The 22,201-nt window shown below is 46.2% G+C and overlaps 1 protein-coding gene across 2 annotated transcripts in view; it reads right to left on the minus strand.

Annotated features, from left to right (window-relative positions):
• The window catches only part of arid1ab (AT-rich interactive domain 1Ab), a 53,818-nt gene that overhangs the window by 13,014 nt on the left and 18,603 nt on the right, over positions 1-22,201 (minus strand). For both annotated transcript variants that reach the window (XM_070985159.1, XM_070985158.1), the window contains exons 2-5: positions 19,265-19,486; positions 15,839-16,618; positions 14,836-14,952; positions 340-580 (exon numbers count right to left, since the gene is read on the minus strand). In XM_070985159.1, coding sequence (XP_070841260.1) covers positions 340-580; positions 14,836-14,952; positions 15,839-16,618; positions 19,265-19,486 — 1,360 coding nt within the window. The remainder of the gene's footprint in view (positions 1-339; positions 581-14,835; positions 14,953-15,838; positions 16,619-19,264; positions 19,487-22,201) is intronic.

Here is a 22,201-nt window from a genome sequence, read left to right on the forward strand (position 1 = left end):
GTCTGTTTATGGATGTTTCACACAGCATCAGCTCTATCTATGAAAAATGGATTCAAATTATTTTTCCTGGTTAGGTGTTTCAGCAGCTGTAATACTATTTAAACAAAAAAGGTGCAACACTATAAATAACAAAAAATTGTGGTCAAGAAACATGAAGTCCAGATGTGTTTGGTAATGTATTTCTGTTGCATATGGTACTTCTAACACTGCTGCCAACGGCTTTAAGACAAGCAACAAAGATATGTCAAAATCTGTCGTACATGAGCAAAAAATCAGATCAACATTTCCAAATTTAGATCTCTCACATACCATTAAGTGTTTTTAGTAGTCTGTCGTTACCTGGCACAGCAGCAGGGGACAGAGGACCGGTGCGGGAGGGGGTGACGCTAGCAGGAGAGCCCACAGGTGATGGCGATGGCCCGCGTATGCCTGGCAGGTGGGGCGAAGTGTGCGGAGAGAAGGGCGACTGGGCCGGATTGCTCTGCTCACCCTGACTGCTGGACACCCCTGAGGTGCTGACGCCCGGGCTCAGGGCCCCCTCTGTACCGGTGGGTAGGTCATCGATGGAGCCGGACAGATCCTGGAACAAGAGGAGCAACATGGGTTAATCGTGGTTTTTACAGGGAACATGAAGTTAGTCTGAAATAATGACAAAATAATGATGCAGAATTCAAAGACTGGGCATTCTAACATTGGGTAACTATAAAGACGGAGCTGGAACCTTTGAAGATAACTTTGCTGAAGCAAAACACTTCGCACTCGTTATGGTTTATGTGCTTTTAAACACCTAATGCACCATTTCAACTGTTTGTAATGGGATGGGTTACATGGGAAGCACGATGGAGGAGAGGAGACATTAAGTGGACAAACTGAAACACGATATCAAAGGCAAACGTTCTGCGTGTTGGTGTGCGTTAGCAGGGATGTAAATAAAGTTTGGCTCAGACTCTGAAATGTGAAAAAACCTTTGAGGGAATGTGAATCCTATTCGGGTTTTTTCCCACACATACTCGAATGAGGAGGGTGAGAGTCGAGTCAAGTCAAAGTCAAGTGAAGTCACATCGAGTGAGTGGAAATCCAAACGGCCACTGATGTGTTATAGCAATCTTTGCTTCTGCTGGGGTGTGTCTGTTATTCTCTCATACAACACTGCCTGCCCTATTAAGGTACAAACACACACATTCAGGTGCAATGACTTCTTTTTCCACTTTTTTAAAAATACTCCACATCCCTCCTATAATGCTGATAATGATCCATCTTGGCACGGAGAACTCTGTTTGTGTGGCTTGCAAAGAGAAAGTGGGGGGAAAAAAATATTTGAAGCAAGTCATCTCGGGAGGCAGTTGAAATAATTGGTGCTGGGCACAGGCTCTGGTGCCATGTGGTGTTGTTATTGAGCCTCGCTGGCTGTGACACAAAGACAGCCAGGCAGGCAAGAAGGTAGGAAGGCAGCCGGCGATGATTATGTTTGTGGGAAGGTGAATGTTTACACACTGGCCACTCACGTGGAGCCCATGTGCTTGCTCAGAAATGCAAGCTCATCTGCCAGTCACATCGGAGGAGGGAAAAAAAATGGGAGGGAGGGAGGAGGAGGAGGGAAAAAAAGCACTCATTGGAAGGTGGCCAACTATTCCCATAGAAATCTCACACTCGCAGGCTGGCTGCAGCCCCGAAGCCGGCGGTTTTGCACTTGAAACAGCGCCCGTTGCTATTTTTGGGATGTGACCTGATGGAGGAACCCCAGAGGGAGTGACAGGAGCAGAACGCTGATTCAGAATCCAAACCCCACCCCACCCCCCTCTCCAATCCTCCCCCACCCTGTTCCCTCTGCCCTCCCTCCATCTCTTCCTCTCACTTCAGTGACTGCACAAACGCGGGCCTTTCTGACCCGCGCAGAAGATGTGGTAACTGCAAAACCATGCGAAACGTAGCAGGAGGGCTTTATGTATGAGAATCATCCTCTAAAGTGTTTCACTGGCTGATACCCAATTAATGTTCACAAATGTAAAAACAGGTCAGAGCAAGGCAGGGCCATGCTGGGTGAACGACACAGAGCGGTGAGATCTTAATGCTCTGGAGCAGAGATCAAACAGCATGACATTCCTTGCTTAAACAACCGTGGCAGGATCCTTTTTCCAGCAGCCAGAATCGTCAGCTGACCTACATCCCCGCCCCCCTCTCCCCAACCAGCACCACCCCACCTCCACTAAGACATCATAAGACTGGTCATCTGACAGCGGGCTCGGCCTGAAGGCCCGGGGCCAGCCGCCAGATGACCACCTCAGCAGCTGCCACACTCAACACGTCAAACTACCGAGCTCGTCACGTCAGAGATCATTACACAGTCATGTCCCGGCACAGGAGCAGAAGGTCAGGGGTCAATTCCTAGAGTAAGGCCCAGGAGTCATGTCTCGGCAGGAGGTCACTGTGGACGGCTGCACAAGGCATACACACTTCAGTCACAAGACAGAGAGAGAGCTAGAAAGTCTGACAAGCAGGATCCATCCTGAGGAGTAAGAACTGACCAGAAAGCAGCAAATTTAGAGAAGTAACAGTCTTCATTCTTGTCTCTATTGCCTCAGAAAGTGTAGCCTATGGCTGGGTATTGATCCTCTGTGCATTTCTGGCACTAAGGTGACACCATCAAGAGCCAAAAACTAGCACTGAATCCCATCCACTTTTTCTTTGATGAGACACTTTCTCATTTAAATCACAATTTTGCCAATTGTAGATAACAGATTTTTATTGAGGAAAGGTTTTTCTACAGCTGCCTTAGTGGAGACTGTTATCCATCGGCTGTCTCAGTTTTAACACTACTGCGAACAGCAGCAGGGTAACGTTTTGCGTTTCACTCGGCTGTAAACTCAGAAAACCTACTGTCAGAAAAGTTCTCAAATCCTAGCTCCAAACCAGTAATGTGTGTAACCTGGGATTTCCAGCATTGCTTTTGTAGCAGACATGGATCATCTCACCTGGAACAAAGACCACCGCTGCTCACATCATGACAGCAAACACAGAGGCATTTCATTCCATTTAGAGCAGCTACTGCAGAGGCCATCGCTTAAACTGAACGCTAGATTTATTGTTTTTTACTACATCCATAAAACAATTTCATGGGGAAAACCCTGGACTATGAATGGCACATGACCACCTGACAGATGATACCTAGACTTCCAAAATCTTTGCTGGCAAGGAAGAATTCCACAGAACCTTAAAACACTGGCCAGGGTTGATTCCAGGTTTATTAGGGATGAGCTCCCATCACAAGCACTGTTCTGGCTCAGGGTTAGGGTTAGGGTTAGGGTTAGGGTTGGTAAATGATACAGATCTGTTTATCGCACATTATGTAATTTCCACCACTAGGGGTCTCTCAATCAAAACAATGAAAAAAAACAACGTTTTGATGACATCGTGAAGTTGCGTGGGGTGATGGGAGTTGTTGTCTTCATTACTGCTGATCTAATGTACTAATCCTGAAATGTTCACCAACAGGGTGATGTATTTAAGTTTTATTCACGTTACATTTAGTCGCGATCACGGACCTCACTCTCCGATGTTTCATCTGGTGTTTCCCGCGTTTCCCTGGAAGTTAACTAGAGGGGGTAAAGAGGATATGCCGCCATTGACAGACAACCAAATGAAACGCACCATTATCTTGAATAAAATTAGGGATTTCTAAAGTGTGGAACTAAACATCTGTTAAATGCAATATCTGTGGGAGTGTACTCCTGACAAAGGGGGTCAGCCCAGACTGGACTCATGACAGTTTTTCTGGACTTCCCTTGGTCTAGAGGACTTGCAGACCAGAATTCCTCTGGAAAAGACAAACAGCAGCCATAGGTGTGAACACTATAGACCTGAATCAACTGACAGAATTCTAATGTGACTGTTCGTGTAATGAACTCAAGAAAGTGCATTTAGTGTTAAGTTATTACTGTCTGATTACTCTCTTATTAGTCTAGCTTATTTCATTAAACAGAAAAAGGTGGAGTTTGTAGAAAAATCATGTTCATACTCAAAGTAAAAAGGTTTTGTTTTCAGTGAAACTTGTCACAGCTCAACATTAAACCAATAACAAAAATATTCCTTAAAGGGGTTTTTGTAGCACAAAATCTCATCAAAATGTTTATTACCCCTAACAAATGATTGAAAAAAAAAACATTAAATGCAAATCTAGAAAAACATTCATACATGCACCTGCCACACCAGCTCGTATGCAGCACAGAGGGCGAGGTCTCCTGTAAATATCTGACAACTGACAGCTCTTACCCCTCAGCCTGGATAGGCAGAAGCAGTGTACACAAACACACAGACACACACACTCAAACACACAACTCCTACCTACTCCCACTCTGCAGTCATTGATTTTTCCCAGCTCAATACTGCACAGCACCAGCCTGTTCTGCTGACTGCACAAGCCGGACAGCGAGGGGAGAGGAAAGAGGAGGAGGGGGGGAGGGGAGGCCGGGGATACTGATGCTGCTGTGGCCCTGCTATTCAACACGTTCATTATCAGAAGGCAAATGATGAAGAGGATGTGGCCGAGGTGTTCGGAGGGGTTGAGGGACAGTGGGGTGGCTAAGTTTGAGTGTGGGGGTTTATGAGCACAAGGGAAGGTTACAGCACTACTATCTATGACAGTAAGAACAGCTGATAACATGGAACTATTTAAGGACACACTATGTTTCTACACGCAGGAGGAGCGGAAGATATGCGAGCTGTGTTGTGGAGAGAAGGAGAGAGCTGCAGCTCTTTCTATGGAGCTTCAAGCTCCTCTCTATGGCAGCCATTTTGTGTTTTTCCCAGCACTGCCTAACATGGAACTTCAGAGCTGAGAACTGCAGAACAGTGTTCATGATGTTTGAGGGTTGGAGAGAGGCAAAAAAAAGGCAGATTTGCACAAAGTGTGGCGCTGAAAATTGAAGAAAATAAATTCAAGAAAATTCCTTCTAATGCAATTATTGTTCGTGATGGTGGGAAATGGCAGAAAGTCTTTACTATTCCCATTATTCCCACATTCTCCACTGCTCCTCTGAGCGTGCCTGTGCTGTCTGAGTCATCTGCTCTGCTCTCCTCTCTGCCGTCCTAATGTATTCCATTTGCAGATTACTTCACTGAATCAATCAAGCCCAACCAGAGCCATTAGTCTGCCAAGCCAGCCGATTTCTTCTTCCTCTTTTTTTTTTTTTGTAGGTTATGAGAAACAGAAAGAGGGAGAAGAGCGGTAGCGTAGCAGCTCTAGGATAATGAAACATATCTGGATTGTGTGACCTCGGCCAGTAGTGTGTAACTAGATATGGTGGTGGTGAGGAGAGGGATGAGGTGTGGGGGTGGGGGCAGAGTTCATCCCTCAGTCACACACTCTCCCTGACCCACTCCTCTGTCATTCTCAGACCTCAGGGTTTCACCAACCGCCTAGTTGGCAGGCTTCCTTGTTCTCAGGCCTCCAGATGCTAAACACAATATGCAGGGGAAAAAAAAAAAACCAAAGCGCTCACTCCAGACTTGCTCACACACGTGCTCGCACATCCTCTGTGGCGGGGCGATAGCTGAGGAAGAGAGAGTACGAACACGGGGGGGATAGACGAGAGGTAAAAAAAAAAAAAAAAGGCTGCATCTGAAGGGCTGCCATGGTTACTGTGATCCACGTGGTTGACACATTAGAGCCGACACAGTCCCTCCCCCCTGTTGCTGCCATCCCTCTCCCTCTCCCTCCCTCTCTCTCTCAGCGGCCTCCCTGCGTGCCTGGCAGGGTCACGGTGCAGTCAGCTACTACAAAAGAAGCAGCCCGTCATTGTTACAGGAAACGCAGACGCACCAAAGCCGTGTTCCTCCCCCCACTGCTCCTGCTCCACCGCCGCCATCGCTTTAATTACAGACTCAGCCTCCGGGCCTTTTGCGCTGAGGAGGCCTGGGAGACACGCACACATACACACACACACAGAATGGACAAACACGAAACAGCAAAACCTTGAACTTCTTCACCGTCTTTCCCGAGTCCCTGATGTTTATGTTTATATGCCAGCGACCTCGTCAGCGATAACACTGCAGCGCATCGCATCTACCACTCATTCGGGGCAAAGCGGGCTTTTGATATCCAAACAGGGTCATGGGAAAAGTCATCTCTTCCCTTTTAAGCTTATGATCAAGTGAGAATTTCGCTGCACGTTTCTAAAGGGGTTTCTCTTCTCTTTTTCCCAGCTCAGCCCCTGAACATGCTGACTTGACTGAGCCCAGAAGTGTAATATCTTCAGACCACAATCACAGCAATTCTGTGTGCACACACAGATGACGGATAGACTGCAGGCGCTCAGACAAAACAAAATTTAGCTGTCTAGTCTGTGAAACCACCTGTACTGACTTTGTGCTGCAGTACCATGAGATGACAGGAGGAAATGTTCAGGTGTTGACCGAGAGGACGGACAGGAGGGTGCTGCGGACGCCTTCGCCACCTGTCCTGAAGGTCCCACCTACATCCAGTGGCCATGCCGAGTTATGAGGAGCTTCTGGGAAGTCCACAGAAGGCTTGGGGAGAGGCAGCTCCAGCCCCGGCTCGAGGTTTGCAGGGCTGAGCTCAACCATAAGGGGGCACTCCCATCCCACTATGAGGGAAGAACTGGAGAAAGGAGGAGAAGCAAGGCCCCTGCCTCATACAGCAGCAGCAGCAGCAGCAGCCATTACAGGGTTTCACATACAGCACAGGCTGATGAGAAACTCTCTACACACAGTTGGAGCAACCTATAGGTGCACAATTCAACTGTTACCTGATCCACACGATATAGATATGAGCTGTTGAGAAGATGATTCAAAGAACACACGGTGGATGAAATGAACGTGCCTGTGATCTGTTATTTCATTTCTCCAAGATGTGAGCAAACAACAAACACGGAGAGTGAAAACAGCAGTAAGGCGACACGACGCTCGGAGCCTGGGAGTACCCTGCAGGGGTTACATATCTTGTCTAGAGTATCAGTGCCACAGAAACAATGTCTACTACCTTCACAGACGAGCTACCTCCAGCTCCCCAGAGATCACCATTACACTTCCACTTTATCACCAGCAGCCACGTGGGAAGGATAATAACACGGACAAGAAAGTACAAGATAAAAGAGTGAACCAGCATAATTCAGAAAAAGAGTCTCGTACTGCTAAGGCATAAAAAATACAATTCACTTGACAGTGATCAATACTGCTCTGCTTTAACATTCCTGTGTGATACAGGCTTGCAATCAAAACGAAAATAAAGGCCAACTATGAATCTTAATCAATGAGTAGGGAGTTCTTTTTTAAACGCTCCACATTTTCCTAATTGAGCTTCTCTGTGGGGGTAACAAAAAAGAGGGTGTGCAAGGCACACAAACACTGCAGCAGCCTGTGTGTAGCTAACACAGAGTAGATGAAGGGAGGTGGTGAAGGGGAGGAGGGCGAGGGGGGCGGTCTGATTGCTGTGAATAATGGGGAGATGGTGTGTGCGTGGGGGGCCTTTTGTAGAGATCACAATAGTAGCAGGGAGTCCCAGGGCAGCGCACAGATGCCCAAGTGAGGCAGGCAGCTGCCCAGCCCGAGGTGAGGGGTGCTGGGATACGGAGGGCGAGGGGGCTGGAGGGGCCTCGGGTGAGGAGAAGGGGGGTTGGGTTGGTGAGGAGGTTCCAGACCCCTTCAGCCAGTCTGCCTGCTCTCCAGAGCAGCAACGCCCCTCCCCTCCCACTGTCACACTCACACACAGCGTGTCTAGGGGGCGCTATCCAAGCAACTGCCACCACCAGTGAATTAACTGGGTAGAGGGGGGGAAAGATAATACAGAGGTTATTTCATAGAGCAAGAGTTAATTTGATTGTGAGGCCGGTTTCATCCATCCAGGCTCAGCAGCTTGTTCCAGCGAGAGCGGGAGAAAGCAGAGCACAGACAGTGCTGCAGTCAGCCACAGTCTTTGTGCTGCAAAACTAGCTCAGCCCAGCAGAAATGGAGGCAGAGGGGAGGGGCATGGGAGAGTGTGTGTGCGAGTGTGAGAGTGTGTGAGTGAGCGGAGAGAGCAAGAGGGAGAGGGAGAGGGAGAGTGCTCTGTGTGTGTGTGTGTGTGTGTGTGTGTGTGTGTGTGTGTGTGTGTGTGTGTGTGTGTGTGTGTGTGTGTGTGTGTGTGTGTGTGTGTGCGTGCATGCGAGCTCACAAGAGCAAAACAGGGCTCAGGTTTTAGCAGGCTGAGAAACAATTCACTGAAGCAACTGCAAAACAACACACTTTGTCAGCAGATTGAATTTTCTCAAGTACATTAATTAAAAATCACATAGAGGAAAGAAAGGGGTGAGACAGAGAGGGAGCAGGGGAGAGAAACAGACAAGCTGGGAGGAGGGAGGGGGTGAGAGTGAGCGAGAGGCGCCCCGGAATCTGAATAAGACATGTCCACACAGGAAGCAAGGGCCCCAGAATAGCAACAGGAAACTGGCCCCGGACTCTGAATACTGTCAGCGTCAGAGGCTCGCAAAACAAGGCTGCGCTGCACAGCGTTATGAAAGCTGATTTACTGAGAGAAGAGAGAGAACGAGGAAGGGAAGAGGAGGAGGAGGAGGAGGAGGAGGAGGAGGAGGAGGAGGAGGGTGCAGGCGAGGAAAAGAGAAAACGAGAATTTAGAAAGAGGAACGGGAGAGAGGCAGAGAGTGAATTTTTATATATATAAATATATATATAAACAGAATAAAAGAGAGAAATGCAGCAAAAAAACAGTGTAATATTGAAAAAAGGCAAGGAGGGGGTTGGGCTGGGTAGGAGAGGAAAAAAAGTGGGCCGGCCTTGTCAGGCTGATTGCTCCAGAGCTATGTCGCAAAAACAAGCTTAGCTGCAGGAGGAGAGCAGAGCTGGGCTGGGCTGAACAGGGAATGGAGATTGCAGGAGGAAGACTCAGAGTTGATCAACACCGAGACTGGAAGAGTCCTCAGTTCCAGATCAGGAGGCTTGGCACATAACATTAAAGGTCATTAAGGGGGGGGGGGGGGGGGGGGGTTGATGTTGTGATGTGGGTGGTCCCTGGGCTTTGCAAATGCACTGCAGACTGAATTCATGCAAGGGTGGGGTCCTGATGTGGTGGTAAATTTAAAGGCGGGAAAAGTTTGACAAAACTAGGACCTGCAGTTGACATGGAAAGACCACCACCAAATTCAGAAAACAACTCCATCTACAGGCCTCATATCTACCACAGATTATACTAAAGTTGTGAATTTTAAGTAGGGCTAAATAGTGGTGAAAACAGGCGAATATACATCCCTGACACAAAGTAAACCCTGGGCCCTCCCTTCAAGTTAAACCACCCCAGATGAAGCCTCCTATTTGGAGAGGCAAGAGCAACAGGAAGATGGAGGACAGAAAAAAAAACAAACTCAAGCGCGAGTGTGTGACCAACATGTGACCTTCCTCTCAAGTCTTGAGCACATTCAGACACATCAGAAAAGAGGAGCATCACAGTCAGTGGGCGGTCCTGAGTGGGATTAGCCCCACAGTGGAGAAAGGGTGTACAAAAGACATGGGAGCAGACAAGGAGATTTAAAAAAAAAAAAAAAAAGAAAGAAAGAAAAAGAGAGCGAGCGAGGGGAAGGAGCTAGGTGGGAGGGAGGGGTGCTGGTGGTGGTCTGGTAGTAATTCTCATTCCCATGAGCTGGAGAGGAAGTGTCACTTCCAGAGTGACAGCAAAGACTCTGGCCTGCTTCACTTGTGCTGGAGTTGGTGGGCTTTGGTATGATCTCCTGCAACGAGCATCCATAACACGAGGGACACTATAACTGTCTTCCTTAAACAAAGACACTGGACTCACTATCCCAGTCTGTGCACAGAACGTTACTCCAAAAACCTGAGCAGCACTCAGTCTGAATCGCCACTACAGCCCTGTGATTTAGTGCTTCATAAAGCTGTGTGATTTGTGACAGTCAGATCAAAAAAAGAATGGTGAGACTTCAATGAGCAGACACAGCCTGACTTTTAGCCTTTAGCATGAGGCTCCACAAACTCTGGATCCTACATTTCCCATGCTGCAACAGTGAAGCTGCCTAAACTCCCACATCTTTCAAACTCAACACCTCCTCTGGCTGGAGGCTCTGTATTTGTATGTATTAAAGTCTCAAACTGATATTACCCTTGTGGCAGCATTATGACATCATGTGGGCTATTATTTCTTTTTACTATTATTTTGAAAGCTTAAAGTCACAGGAGACTCTACACGACTGTTTGTGTAGTCCTCCCTGTGAGGAGTAAAATCTTTCGTGTGTGGGAGTGCCCCATTAATCAGCATCCGTAGTTATTCATTACAGACAATAATGTGACACATTTGATAGAGAAAAGCAAAAAAAAAAAAAAGTCCCTCTTTCTCTCCCTCTGCTTAGCTCTTAATTAATTTACCTTTCCTAGAAATGACATTCATACCAGGAACATTTTAAGACCACAGAGACGTCTACTTTCCAGCTGCATTGTTAATTGTCTTGCGCTCACTACAAGTTGTTTTAGATTAGCGTACACTGTAAAGGTTTTAAAGGATTTCCATGCAGACAACAACGGTTATAAGGGAACTGACATTGTGGTAAATACTCAACAGTCAAACTGCATGTGTGTCCTGGAGCCAGGAACCAGCTCGACCTGCTCAGCTGGTTCCACTGTGCTGCATGTTTTTTTCCCCTCACTCCTCCTCCACCTCTTATCGACAGGCCTTTCCTCAAACTGACTGCTGCTTTCCTACCTGCGCCTTCCAGCAGGCGCTCAGCCGCCTGTATTCCTTTATTCCCACCTCAACGGCAGCTTAACAGACGCCGGGTTTTTAGCACCTGGCTCAAACAGACCCATCTGTGCTCTGGATGAGGTGATGTCTGGCTGGCTCTATGCGAAAGCTACTAAAGTAGCTAAATGGCGCTTACCCCTCCGCCGCTGTTGGATCACGATTCAAACACATTCTGAGGCAGATGAAAACAAATGCGTCTGTACGAATCACTGCAGGTTCTAGCAAAATAAACACAAATTAAACCTGCAGATCTGTAATCTGCACCAAACATTCTGTCAGGTGTGTTTTAAATTGGAAAGCGTTCTTCTTTGTTTAACACGAGGAAAGTTAGTTAATTAAGAATTCGACAACACTTCACAAGCAGAGAGGCACAGGCACGTGCTGATCACATATTCTCGATCAATCACGGGGATCACTGCATCTATTGTGTTTGTCAATCCACCACATAAAACAGAAAATATGACACCTGATTTCTTCCTTTTCCTTCCTTTGAATTGCAAAAATAAGCCTGCCAACTGCTCATCGGGGCTGGATATCATTTGAAATTTTTCAATACCACCAACACAATATCTGTCATACTTTTTGTATTTCCCTACTTTGAATTATACAACTTTTAGGCAAAATCCCTATTTCTAAGCAAACTCTTAGAGTGTTTAATTTGGATTCATAGAAAAAAGTCATACGGACATTTGCCAAATGAATTAGTCAAAAATGATCAAAACTGTGATTTATGATGCATAAATAAAGCAGACACATTTTAAAGAATTTTTAAGCATTTCTTGACACCCACCATGGCACAGATTTGCTTCCACCTTAACTAATGTAACACTGGCTGATTCCTCACTGACAATGTTAAAAGCAACAGATTTTCTCCTCTTCTGAACAATATCTTTCTATACATTTTACAAATAGCGGCCTATCAGAAACACATAAATTAGCCTGGTTATTAAAAGAACTTCATTTTCCAGTACAACAGATAACACTACTGTATATTTACTCTTAACACGTGCAGGAGCCAATTCAACTGTTTTGACACAGGCAGTCAGCACGGTCTGATCTGCAAACAGTGTCATGTCCACTCCACAGGGGTGCAGAGAGAAGAGGGAGATGAAGAGAAAGGGATCAGTTCGTCTCTTACTTAGCCAGATTAATGGCTCTTGCAGCCAATCACAAAGCATCGAAAGGGAATCCCCAAGAAGTCGGAGGGAAATAAATAAAAATAGCCCTGGCCTGGCCTGCTCGGCCAATGGCTGAGCCCACTGAGAGATGTATTAATAAATAAGAGAAATAAATAAAAGAGGAGGGAAACACATCCTGAGGGCATCCCCTACTGGCATAGACAGCACTGCTTCCCCTCCCTCTCTCCCTCCCTCACACTCACAGCATCTCCCACTCCAACCAATCACTCACACTATTTGAAGTTATTTGCTTGCACTCCCTCACCACCCCCCCCACCCCCCCGCCACCGACTCCGCTCTCTCACTTTCATTCTCTCTCATTAATGATCTCATTTCTCACTCTCCTTCCCCGAGGCCCAGAATGAGGTTAGCTCCGCAGTCTGACCTATAAACACTGCCATGGAAACTGCAACGTGTTACAGCGAGACACCTCTTTAACAGGGAAGATGGGGGGTGGGGGACGGAGGGGGGGAGAGGGAGTTCTCTCACCTTTATCTTAGCCAGAGGGCTATCAGACGCCAGATTTGCTTCACTTTCAACAATCCCTTTCCTGGCAGAAATGTTTTTTTTTTTTTTTTTTTTGCCCTCTCAGAATTTTGTGTCTAACAAGTCAGGAGAAACCTGCACCGCTCGAACACGCTTTACTCACTCTTGGCATCTGCTTGTTGTTGTGTGCTTTGTGAAGTCAGAGGCAGCAGAGATGAGGTCCAAATTCAAAAAGATGTCAGTAGGAACGTAGATTTTTACTCTCGTTACCTCTGCCTCTTACATTTACAAGATCAGCTAAGCCGCAAATTTCAGTCATTAATATCCAGATACTGGATTAAAAAAACTTTGCTACATGCCAACTGGGGGAAAAAGTTCATGTTAGGACAAGTTGGATTTTTTGAGCAGAGTTCAGTACCTGAATGCCAGTAATTTAGCAAGCATGTCAACAGACAGCAGTAAACAAACCTGGGAATCCAACAGTGTCAGCAGTCCAAAGTACTGAATATTGACCCTGCTCTGGTAAAGCATGCGATACCCACAGCAGTTATAGGCCTGAAAAAGCATAAAATGTCCATCACATTGCTGTGAAAGGGTTGGTGCAGCTGAATTTGTGTTTGGTAGTCAATCAGTTACACAGTGTGCCCAGAAATCTGACATTTATCCCACATTTCAGTGTATTTTCCCCACTCAAAGAGCTCTGGTCACACGGAGACAAAACTCCAGTTTATGGCTGTGCTTACTACCATGGTTAAGTCTTACTGCTGTGGGTGATAATTGCTGGATTATGCAACAAAGTCAGGTTCCAAGTGATGTTGGTTATATGACAGCTTTGAAAATGAACAGGCTAAAAGCAGCTATGTTTAACATTAAGAGAGATGGAAAAGAAAGGACAGCTGTTCACTGGGGCTGTGCTGAATGTTGTTTTTTGTTTTTTACATTTGTCAAGCTTCAAACGTTTGGCATCATATTTTATGACACCATCACCCCCCAAAACAGTTAAAATAAAAAATCCTTGAACAACAGCCTCAATGTGAATAAAGTGATTCATTGGATTAAATGCGTTTTTTTTTTTTGTTTTTTTTTCTTAAATCAATCTTCTTTTTTAACAAATATAACTCATCAGTTTTGTTATCATAAATACATGCAGGCAGGTGGCTAATCCAATAAAGACATGAAGTAATATGCTTCAAAACTGGTGATTGATGGAGCACAGCACGCCAAGCCAATGTAGGTACATGATATCGTCCTTTTTTTTATAACGACTTCAGTAATTCACTCTAACAGTGTTGGAGAGGAAAGATCTTTTTTTTGGTACAGTGGTTATATAAATGTAATTTATGGCAATGTTAGATGGCTGCTCCAGCACCTCGTTAATACAGGTGCGGGCCTCTCACAGTTTTGACCGCAGTGAAAATGTTGCTGTTGATGAAAGGCAAAACTGCAACAAATACAGAAAATTGGACCATTCAGTTCCGAACTGTTCAGTATGGGCCTTAACTGATCAGGGTGAGGGAAATAAATTGACTCACATAAAAAAAAAAAAAAAAAGTCTAACCAGTGATGCTGGTCAGTGAGTAAGACATCAGCACAACAACATGACCATTTGCCTTATCTGCCAGTTCTGTTTCACTTTGCTTTTCAGTGGAGGAACATCCTGAAAACAGTGACGCCCTTCAGATTTATTCAACTGAGGGTTAGTTTTGAATCAAGAACATATTGGGAATTGGGACATTTGTGGAGATTTGCAGCTCTACCAACTGTGCATTTAGTGGTCCTTCACTGTGGTACAATTTGGACTAGTATGGGAGTGAGTCACAAATGACAAAGTTTGCTTTCATAGTGGTAGTTAAGTGTAAATCCATGACCGGTTTGCCTTCCTACATAGTAAAATGAACAATTTCAATGAACCTGGGTGCAGATCCAGAAAACATGTGAGTGAGATCTGGTCTAAAATCAGCTCTAGTCCAACAGTGACACGGTCAATGTGCGAATAACGATTAGACTAAGATTAGGACGGGCAGAGAAGCTGGCTATGGTCATTCTATCACATGCTGCTTTCCCAATTTTGACAAATAAAACTACAAATTCAGAATCCAAGTTAAGTCCCTTATTCGCTTAAAATAAAAAAAAAAGCTACTTGCAGTGCAACATTACTAATTACTGTGTGTTCTAGCCATGGCTGCAGGAGAGCAAGATTACCGCTGGACTGACTCTGGTCAAATTTGAATATATTAAAAACTACACAGGTTGTAAATTGTCCTCTTTAGTACAATTCTGGATTCGTCTGAGGTCATTAGATATATATTAACAGGGCAAATAATGGAGGTTGTTGGTGGCCTTGGATGCCCAGTGGATGAAATCCAGCTACAACAAGCACAAGTCAGATGTTAAATGAGAAGACAGAGGGCTCACCGGCAGACTGGATGGCCGGCCCTGCATGCTGTCTTCCTGACTGCTCTTGTTGGAAGCCATGGGTTGGTTGGAAGGAGGAGCGCTGGACTGGGAGCTAAAGGAATCCTGGGAGAGTTCCTGATTATGGGGACAAGAAGGAGATAATACAATGGATTCCACACATTTAAAAAAAAAAAAATCCCCAAATGAAGCGCCTTGTTACTGCTTATTGTCTCTTTGCAATGTACAGCCATTTAACTGCTGACATACGTTGAAACAACAGTTCTCCACTGGGCTGGATGAATGTAGTGTGCTGTGCCAGGGGCAACTCCAACAACTTACTGCATGGCACGTCTGTGTCACCATACGAGACACGGCATAAAAAAAAAGTCACCGCTTACTTTAGAGCTATTTGCCAGCGGAGCTCACTTGGCTTCATTCTCATTTTATCTGAAGTGTTTTTCGACCAACAACCTATATTGAACAACAAAGCTTTTCTCCTGTGTAATGTAGGGGTTGTGTGTTCTAAATCCCACTGTTTCAACAGACAGAAGCCCCTATAATTATGTAAATAATTGAACTTTACATAAGCAACAAGTTAGCCCTTTATGGCTTTCGTCAAAGGTTCAGTCAAACCCTCCAATAGCTGCCTCACAACTAAAGCCTTCCAGATATTCACCCCATTTTTGGACCAGTTATTCTATGTTAAGGAACACTGAGTACAAACTATTTACTTTAACAGTCTATTGCACAGCAAAGTCAAATATGACCAAAAGGCATGAAACAGCGGAAGGTGACTGGGAGGTGTGCACTGTGAAGCAGCTGCAGACAGTTTTCAGTTTGTATTAATGCTGTAAGGGAGGCATGGACCGCATCTACAGAGCACCACTAAGTGTAGCAAACACAAAGAGCATGTGTCAGTTCACGAATCTGCTGCTGCAAACAGAAATAGAAACACAGATGAGCCCGACATGGAACATCACAATACAGCCTACTGTACTGACAGTTCTGCGGGGGATATTACCTGTGGAGGAGGCGGGAACCTCTGATATGGTGACGGTTGTTGCTGTTGTTGCTGTTGCTGCTGCTGTTGTTGCTGCTGCTGTTGCTGTTGTTGTTGCTGCTGCTGTTGTTGTTGTTGTTGTTGTTGTTGTTGTTGCTGCTGCTGCTGTTGTTGTTGTTGTTGTTGTTGTTGCTGCAGGGGGGGTGTCTGGGAGTAAGGTGATGGTTGACCCTGCTGGCCATGACCTGGAGGTTGCTGGGCTTGAGGAGGTGGACCTCCTGGTTGTTGCTGTTGTTGTTGTTGCTGTTGTTGCTGCTGTTGTTGTTGTTGTTGTTGTTGTTGTTGTGGGGGAGGTGGCGGCCCTTGCTGCTGCTGCTGCGGTGTCTGCTGCTGCGGCGGCTGCCCTGGTCCAGGAGGTTGTGGGTAGCCAGGCTGACCCTGAGGGCCCTGCTGACTTTGAGGACCTGGTCCCTGCTGCTGTTGAGGCTGCTGCTGCTGCTGGGGAGGGATGTAGGGTGGCTGTCCTGGCTGTGACTGTGGGGGCTGGCTATAAGAAGGCTGACCTGGAGTAGGGCCATGGGGACCTTGGGATTGTGGGAAGGGTGGTCCTGACTGCCCATGTTGGCCAGGAGGCTGAGAAGGATGGCCCTGCTGAGGGTATGGAGTTGCAGAGGTGCCCTGGGGTTGGCCAGGGTACGGAGGCTGCTGCTGGCCAGGGTGAGGAGGGGGGCCGTGCTGACCGTAGTAGCTCTGACTCTGCTGGCCGTAGCCACCCGGTCCCTGTTGTCCATAGGCTGAAATCTAGACATGAACACAGAACAATTAGTTAGGTCAGCAATAGTTCGCCTTAAAAAGAGGAAGAACACTCAGGGTATGTGAGTAAATATAACCCAGCACAGCTGAACTGCCTGTGAACATAAACAGCTTTCTTCAGTTGAAAGATTTTACTACAGCTTTACTATCCTGAGCCCCTCTGTGGAATATCAATCACTACCTGAATACAGTCGGTGCACTGTCAGGATCCTTTCTTAAGCTACACAATTCTATAAAAATAACCAAATATCCAGTCACCTCTTTGATTTTTTTTTTTTACCATTCATTCTCAGCGGAGTAATCAGAGCATCTCTTCATCTTACTCACAGATTAAAAGGGAAAGACAACTGCTCTCTGCGCCTGTAAGAGAGAGGAGTGTGTTCCTCGCTATAAACTGATCAGTCAAAGCGCATAAGAAAAACCATCTAAGTGTAAGAATTCAGCCGTGTATCGCTTTAAATTACAGCCGTGAAAATAAAAATTGAGTTTTGACTTCATCTCCTTGAACCTCAATATGAGGCTTTTCATATTCTGCCCGATCCTGTGCACGGAAAGCCTTTCAATACAGCGTTTTCGTTTCATTACCCTCAAGGAGCATGGAAGGAGAAAACCCTGACCTTGTGAGGAAACACAGTAATAAAAAAGGAGAGAGGAAAAAAAGAGCCACGTGTTGTTTGGGAGGGTTCTGAGCTACTCCAGAATTCAAAGAAAATAAGAGATTGTAAAGAACTGCCACACATTTTAAACAACATGAAGTGGCTATATTGTATCTGTCTGACAAAGGGAGGGAAGCAGTTTTCTTCTCTGCAGGGCACTTATCGAGTCCACGGTCAGATACCAGGCAGGCCAGTATGAGATAATCACACCACACAATGGGCACAAGACCACAGACAGTGGACGTGGAAGAAAAGGCTTCACTCTACGGGATTCCCTGCATGCATTTCTCTGTTAAGACGGACTGCCTGGCTGAGAGAGCTCAACAAGGGTCTTATACCTAGCTATAAGTAAGTAGCTATGACAAACTGGATGTTTGCTGTATTCAATTGGGCAACGCTGTCAGAAAATGCTTCCCACTGGGTCCATACACACAACCTGAATTTCCCACAACTTTTCCTTTTGAGCATGAAAATAAAGCAGACAGTGAAATATTGATGGACTGCTCTCTTTGAGTCAGTTCCTCTGAGAGCTTTTTTTCTTCAGTCCATTTTCAGGACAGAAGTTTAGTTCTGTTGGTGGGATCGTCTATGATCAATCGGAGCGGGAATCCGCATGTTACAGTCTTATGTTGTTATGTTACCAGTCTTAAACAGTATATCTTCAATGCTGCTCTCCCGTCTCCCTGCTACAAGGTTTGGGAATTTGGAGATACTTATCTGCTTTCATACTGAGACCTAGATGGGAAGAGTAATATTTTTGTCTGTCTGCTAAATATTTACTACAGCAAGCAATCACTTAGCTTAGCATAATGACTGGGTACAGGGGGGAAAAGTTAGCCTGGCTCTGTTGGAAGCGACCAAATACAAATCTTTGTTTAATCAACACAGAAAAAAGCATTTTATGAAGGTTTATATGTGGAACTACTTCTTATCCAGGAGCAATAACCTCAGGAGCCAGGTTTTTTCTCCGCTTCCAGCCTTTATGCTATGCTAAACTGAGAGTGGTATCGACTTCCCTCAACTCTAACTCTTCACAAGATAGGAATTAGGGTATTTCCCAAAATGTCAAACTATTGCTTTAAGTGCAGCTACATCCATCAGCTCCACCTCTAGCTAAAAGGATATGCTCCTTATTTATCTGAATCATGATTACTCACTATGAACAAGTAACTGGCTCTGATCTCCTGCAATACATTACCATTTCCACCATTCCCATAACAGTCATTCACAGACCGAATAAACGTTCTACTGCCTCAACTATCAGGAATGTAAAAACTATATCAACTTATGGTCTGGACCTCAAACCATGTCCTGCACCATGACTAAGTACTGCAGACACTCACAATGGCTCTGTTAAATGCCTTCTCCTCAGTCTTATGATTTTAGTAATTTAGTGGATTCACCTGGTTTAGACTTTTTACTCACAACAGAGATGTGGCTTGGGTCTGGTGATCCATTGTTTCTCTACTCACTGAGCACAACAACGGGTTGTGATGGTGGTTCGGAACATCTTTGTAACAACAGTGCCACCCTCTCTGACGTGGGCAGGATGAATCCCACTCACTGTTTATAACAAGCTGCCCGAAAAACCTTATCCGAGTTCACATCCAGGACAGTGACTTAATATTTGGTGATTTCAACACTTATGCTGATGACGGCTCAGGTTTGACTTTGACTTTTTGAACATGACACAATCCTTTAATCTTGGCCAACATGTCTCTGGAACCAGACGTAACCCTGATCACATGATGCACTTTGAACTTGCTCCATTTTTAAGTAAATATCAATCAAAGGTTCTTCTAATTTCTCCACATGGTACAAAGATGGGAGAAGTTAAACTGAAATCGCTGGGCTGAAGCTCTGAAAGAGGCCTGAAGGGTTGAAGTGTCTTTTATGTCAAACTATAGCTTCAAAGAGAGGTCTGTTCAACGTTACAATGAAGACGCAGGGAAAGTAATCTAAATCAATAATTACTGACCTGTTGTCCATACTGCATGCTGCCCATTGCGCCAGGTGTCCGGCTCTGCATGCCCATAGGATACCTCTGAGGGCCTGGTGGTCCGTAGCCCTGCCCTGGGTAAGAGCCTCCCTGCTGGGGTCCAGGCCCTGTGGGAGGCCCTTGCTGCTGCTGGGAATAGGGGTTGGGTCCTCCATACGGCTGGCCGCGCATCTTCCCTACCTGGTCCATTGGGCTTGGAGGCTGGAGGACATACAGAGACAATGTTTCAATGGGCTGAAACAGCGGATGGAGGGTCTGGCAAAACTATATGAAAAGAGGTTGACTTTAGAGATAATTGTCTACCATTCACTCATGGTTTGGGGGTTGATGATTATGGTGTGTCTTCTGCCCCTATTAGACTGTGCAGTCACACACCCTAACAAGCTATAACAAGCTCTGTCGTGATGCAACTGATTGCTCTGAATCCAGTGATGCGACAGAAAAAACTGAGCGAATGTAGTCCACTTCAAATATAGCGTGAGCTATTTTGGAACCTTTTAGTAGGTTTTCTTGAAAAAGCATTACTCAGCAATGAACACAAATGATAACTCTACCATTGCAGTGTGTCGTGCGAGCATCATCTCATAAACCAGTCACAGTATAATCAAGTAAATATAGAACAAAAAGCAGAAGGGGGAGGGAAAAACAGTAGTGGATTTACTTTCCTACTAGACAGGGAAAAAATTGGCCATGAATGAATGAATGAGCCCACTATATCCGCCAGGAGCGTTTCCCTGCCCAGGAGATCATTGTGCCAGTGGGTGGATACTGTTTCGGCGGAGACGTCGGGGAGGGTTTCTATGAAAATAAGCTTAAGGAAGTGGAAGTGTCTGCGGTGGCTGGACCTGGGCCCACCCCTCAGCTGGAGCCACGTCAGGATGGAGGAAGGGGTGGTGGTGGTGGTGGTGGTGGTGGTGGTGGTGGTGGTGGAGGGGGCTGACCTTGGCCGGCTTGGACTCAGGGAGATCCACATGGCCCGGGCAGGCAATGTTACTGGGCCAGACGGCCTTTCTGGCTGGAGACCCGGGGAGGGAAACAGAGAGCGGGGAGGAAGAGAAGGGGGGCTGATAATGAGGTAGCCTCGCCTGTCAACAGCTGGAGCCAAGGTCATAAAGTGTCTGATGCTGTGTGTGTACATAAGAGATGAGCTTGGTGGATTCCCCCCAAACACAACACTCCTCCAGTGCAACACAAAATAAATACAATTAAAAAATGGAATTCCACTGAACTGTAAAAGAACTGGTCATCCCCTGCAAATCTGAAAGAACAGAAGCCACATCAGGGCCGTGTGGGTTATCTGCCTGGCTGGCACAATCCAGTGGCATCAACTCATCACACCGCTGGCAGCCTGTGTGTGTTCCCATCAAACCCACCGCAGCTGCATCTGAAAGTATGAGCCGCAATGGGGGCTTTGAAGCAGCAACACCTCCTGGCCTGCTGACCTCGAGTAGCAGACACAAAGCTTTCATTGCTTCCCACGGTTATTAATCTGTGTGTGTGTTTTTTTTTCCTCCCCCAAAAACCTCTTTTCCTTGGTTAAGGGATACAACCACCGGGGCTATTTATAGCCAGCGAGACGGAGAGGGCAGTCTGCCGAAAATGTAACAGGTCCCAGCTGCACTGCTGTTTGAACCTGGGCCAGGCCTTGCTCTTCCTGGGCTTTAATAAAGCAGCAGGCTTTGGCACTCTATGAATGACAGTGCTGCAATGAGAAAGAGGAGGTCGGGTGGGGGGTGTCTCAGCAGGAGACTAGTGTGTGTGAAAATATATGTATGTGAGCGTGTGTGTCGTGGGGGATCCTGTAGGTGTTTTGGAGAAGGGGGAGGGGGAAGGGAATCAACAGGCTGTCAGGATGGTCAACCAACATTATGCAAGATAACATATTCCACTCCAGGTTTTCCCTCTAGCCTCCCCCAGGCCACACTCTCCTGAGCTCCTCCAGGTTATATATATATGTGTGTGTGTGTTGTGTTGTGTTGTGTTGTGTTATGTTGTGTGTGTGGAAGGAAAAGGCAAAGGGAGGGGGCGGGGGTATTACTACGCTCCCCAGGGTCATTACCGACCACACCTGGGGGAAAGAGGTAACAGGCCCCAGTAGGCACTCTCCTGTGACCTCTAATGCACTTTTAACCCCAGTCTACAAGGAAGGACACCATACCTGCCCCTCCCCCCCCCCCCCACCTGACACCATGCCACACTACAGACTGCTCAAGCCTAAAGATGACCGGCGGAAAATATTAAAGCGGGCCCCACCTTATCACTGGTTTTCGATCCATTTCAGACAGGTGTATTTGTCCAATTACGGCAAACAACAACAAGAAATTCACCTTCCCTCTAACAAAGCTGGAGCGACTTCTTTCACTGGATACAAATATGCTATCGCTCTTTCCTAATGAGCTGCTTAAGCAGTTAGGCAGAGCCTCCTGTGTCATCCGTAAAGTGTGCCACAGAGGCCTGAATCACCCGCTAACGTCCTCCAATCCACATGAAAAATGACTAGAATGCTAACAAACTACAGAGCAGCAACACTAAAGGTAAAATCTATTTCTCATTTAGACAAAATCTCCCAGCGATGACCGGGGCCATAAAACAATCAACCTTTTTCCGCACCAATTTCGGTCGATATTTCGCCGGCGGTGAGAATATTTCTACACCAGCTTGTGTACCCGCTTTTCCATTAAGAAGCCTGACAGCTCGGCCCCGGCTCAGCAGGGAGAGACCTGGAAAGTACAGCTCAACTACAATCAGGGTTTCCAGCTCCCTGAACCACGTGGAGAATCAGTGCCGACGTCCCCAAAACACGTCTCTCTCTCTTTCTTCTATGTCTCATTTCACTCTAAATGGATGGATACTGGTCACTTGACCACGTGATCAGAGAGCAATCACAAGTGTTAGACCAATATACACTTTGCACAA

Source organism: Chaetodon trifascialis, chromosome 17 (genome assembly GCF_039877785.1).
Source record: "Chaetodon trifascialis isolate fChaTrf1 chromosome 17, fChaTrf1.hap1, whole genome shotgun sequence".
Classification (NCBI taxonomy): domain Eukaryota; kingdom Metazoa; phylum Chordata; class Actinopteri; order Chaetodontiformes; family Chaetodontidae; genus Chaetodon; species Chaetodon trifascialis.